This window comes from Ictidomys tridecemlineatus, chromosome 4 (genome assembly GCF_052094955.1).
Source record: "Ictidomys tridecemlineatus isolate mIctTri1 chromosome 4, mIctTri1.hap1, whole genome shotgun sequence".
Taxonomy (NCBI): Eukaryota; Metazoa; Chordata; class Mammalia; order Rodentia; family Sciuridae; genus Ictidomys; species Ictidomys tridecemlineatus.
The window spans coordinates 59,713,544-59,715,283 of NC_135480.1; the positions used below are offsets into that span (position 1 = coordinate 59,713,544).

The following is a 1,740-nucleotide window of genomic DNA, read 5'->3' on the forward strand; positions in this document are numbered from 1 at the left end:
AGTGTTAGAAATATGGGTCATTAGCCAAGGAAAAAAATTCAAATCTATATTCTCTGCCCATACTTATTTCTTGTTCAGAGATAAGTTGAGTGAAACCATTAGAGATGGTGAATCATCCTATTTATTTTCTTTTTACAAGTTGAAAAATTAGGTCAGAATACTCTTCACAGCTTCTTGTTATAATTTCTATAGTGCCAGGTATACAAGTCTTGCTCCGAAGATCCCTAAAACTAGGCAGTTCACATAAATGCTCAAGGACAGAACAACTCATGGGCTCATGAACTCTGACTGGAATGATGAAAAGGGCAGATAAGCAATCTCCATATTCTCTCCCTTAGTTGTTTAGTCCTCAGGCCATAGATGATGGGGTTCAAGGTGGGTGGAATGATCAAATAAAAGTCAGATAACAGCACCTGAGTGTGCAGAGGGACTGAGTCCTGTCCTAGCCAGGATATATAGACTGACACCATCCCAGGTAGGTAGTACAAAGCCATGACCACCACATGGGAGCCACATGTGCTTAATGCCTTCCACTGAGCATTCTTTGAGGAAAGACCAAATACTGCCCTGAGAATCAGGATATAGGAGGCAGCAATTAAAACTACATCAGCGCCTACAACAATGGAGGAACCAATTAAACTATAGAGACAGCTGGCCATGGGGTCAGCACATGCTAACTTGGCCACAGCCATGTGCTCACAGTAGGAATGGGGAACCACATGGGAGCCACAGAAAGGTAGATGGCTAATCATCCAACTCAATGGGGTTATGGATATGACAGCCCTGGTGGTGATGATCACACTCATCCCCAGCATCACTCTGGGTGTGAGAATGCTCTTGTAGTGTAGGGGCTTGCAGATGGCTACATAGCGGTCAAAAGCCATGGCCAGCAGCAGCCCTGTCTCCATAGCTGTGGCTGCATGGACAAAGTACATCTGAGTGAAACAGGCCTGGAAGCTGATGGAGCTATGTCCTGAGGAGAAGATGCTCACCATCTTGGGGACCACAGAAGAGGACATGACAATGTCCACAGCAGCCAGAACACACAGGAAGCAAAACATGGGCTCTTGTAGAGTGGAATCCATGCAAATTACCATCATAATGATGCTGTTTCCTACCAGAGCTGTGGTGTACATGGCACTCAGTGAGATAGCCAGCCAAAAGTGTGAAGACTGCAAGCCTGGAATGCCCACAAGGAAGAAGGTGGCAGGGTTTTCCTCTGTGTGGTTGTAGGGTGGCCCCAGCATCACAGGTGAGAATGCTTTTCTATTCATCTAAAAAGTAGTATAAGAAAGGATATAGTCATATCATATTTATTTCACTCTGTGGTATTGGTGAAGTATAATATAGAACAAACCTGCATACATCATAGTCAACAAAACATAAGCTATTTCATCTAAGATAAATTTATTGCATAATTGCTATTTTAAGATACATGTTTAGGTCTTTTCAGTCGTGATTCCAGGAGTTGAATTAAGTAAATACCGTGATAATCAGGTGAATAATTATGGATGCTTACCAAAAAAAGTGTTACTGCTTTACTTGGACAGTTTTTAATTAATTTATTTATTTTAATTAGGTATATATAACAGCAGAATACATTTTGATTCATTGTACACCTCGGACAGTTTTGATAAGGAAAAAAGAAGCTACCCATCTGCACATCCAGAATCTGAGCTCCAACACTTGGTAATTTCAGTTCATTGCTGCTTTTGTTTATATCTCCTCATTCGAGTGTTG

The 1,740-nt window shown here is 41.7% G+C and overlaps 1 protein-coding gene across 1 annotated transcript; it reads right to left on the bottom strand.

Annotated features, from left to right (window-relative positions):
* Positions 1-275: 275 nt before the first annotated feature.
* Positions 276-1,274, bottom strand: LOC101963509 (olfactory receptor 52I2). The gene has a single exon (XM_005323311.4). It carries the CDS (start codon positions 1,272-1,274, stop codon positions 276-278), a length of 999 nt encoding a protein of 332 aa, XP_005323368.2.
* Between the last annotated feature and the right edge of the window lie 466 nt (positions 1,275-1,740).

Bases quoted from the DNA above. Each gene is read 5' to 3' on its own strand.
- LOC101963509 (XM_005323311.4), bottom strand. From the start codon at position 1,274: ATGAATAGAAAAGCATTCTCACCTGTGATGCTGGGGCCACCCTACAAC.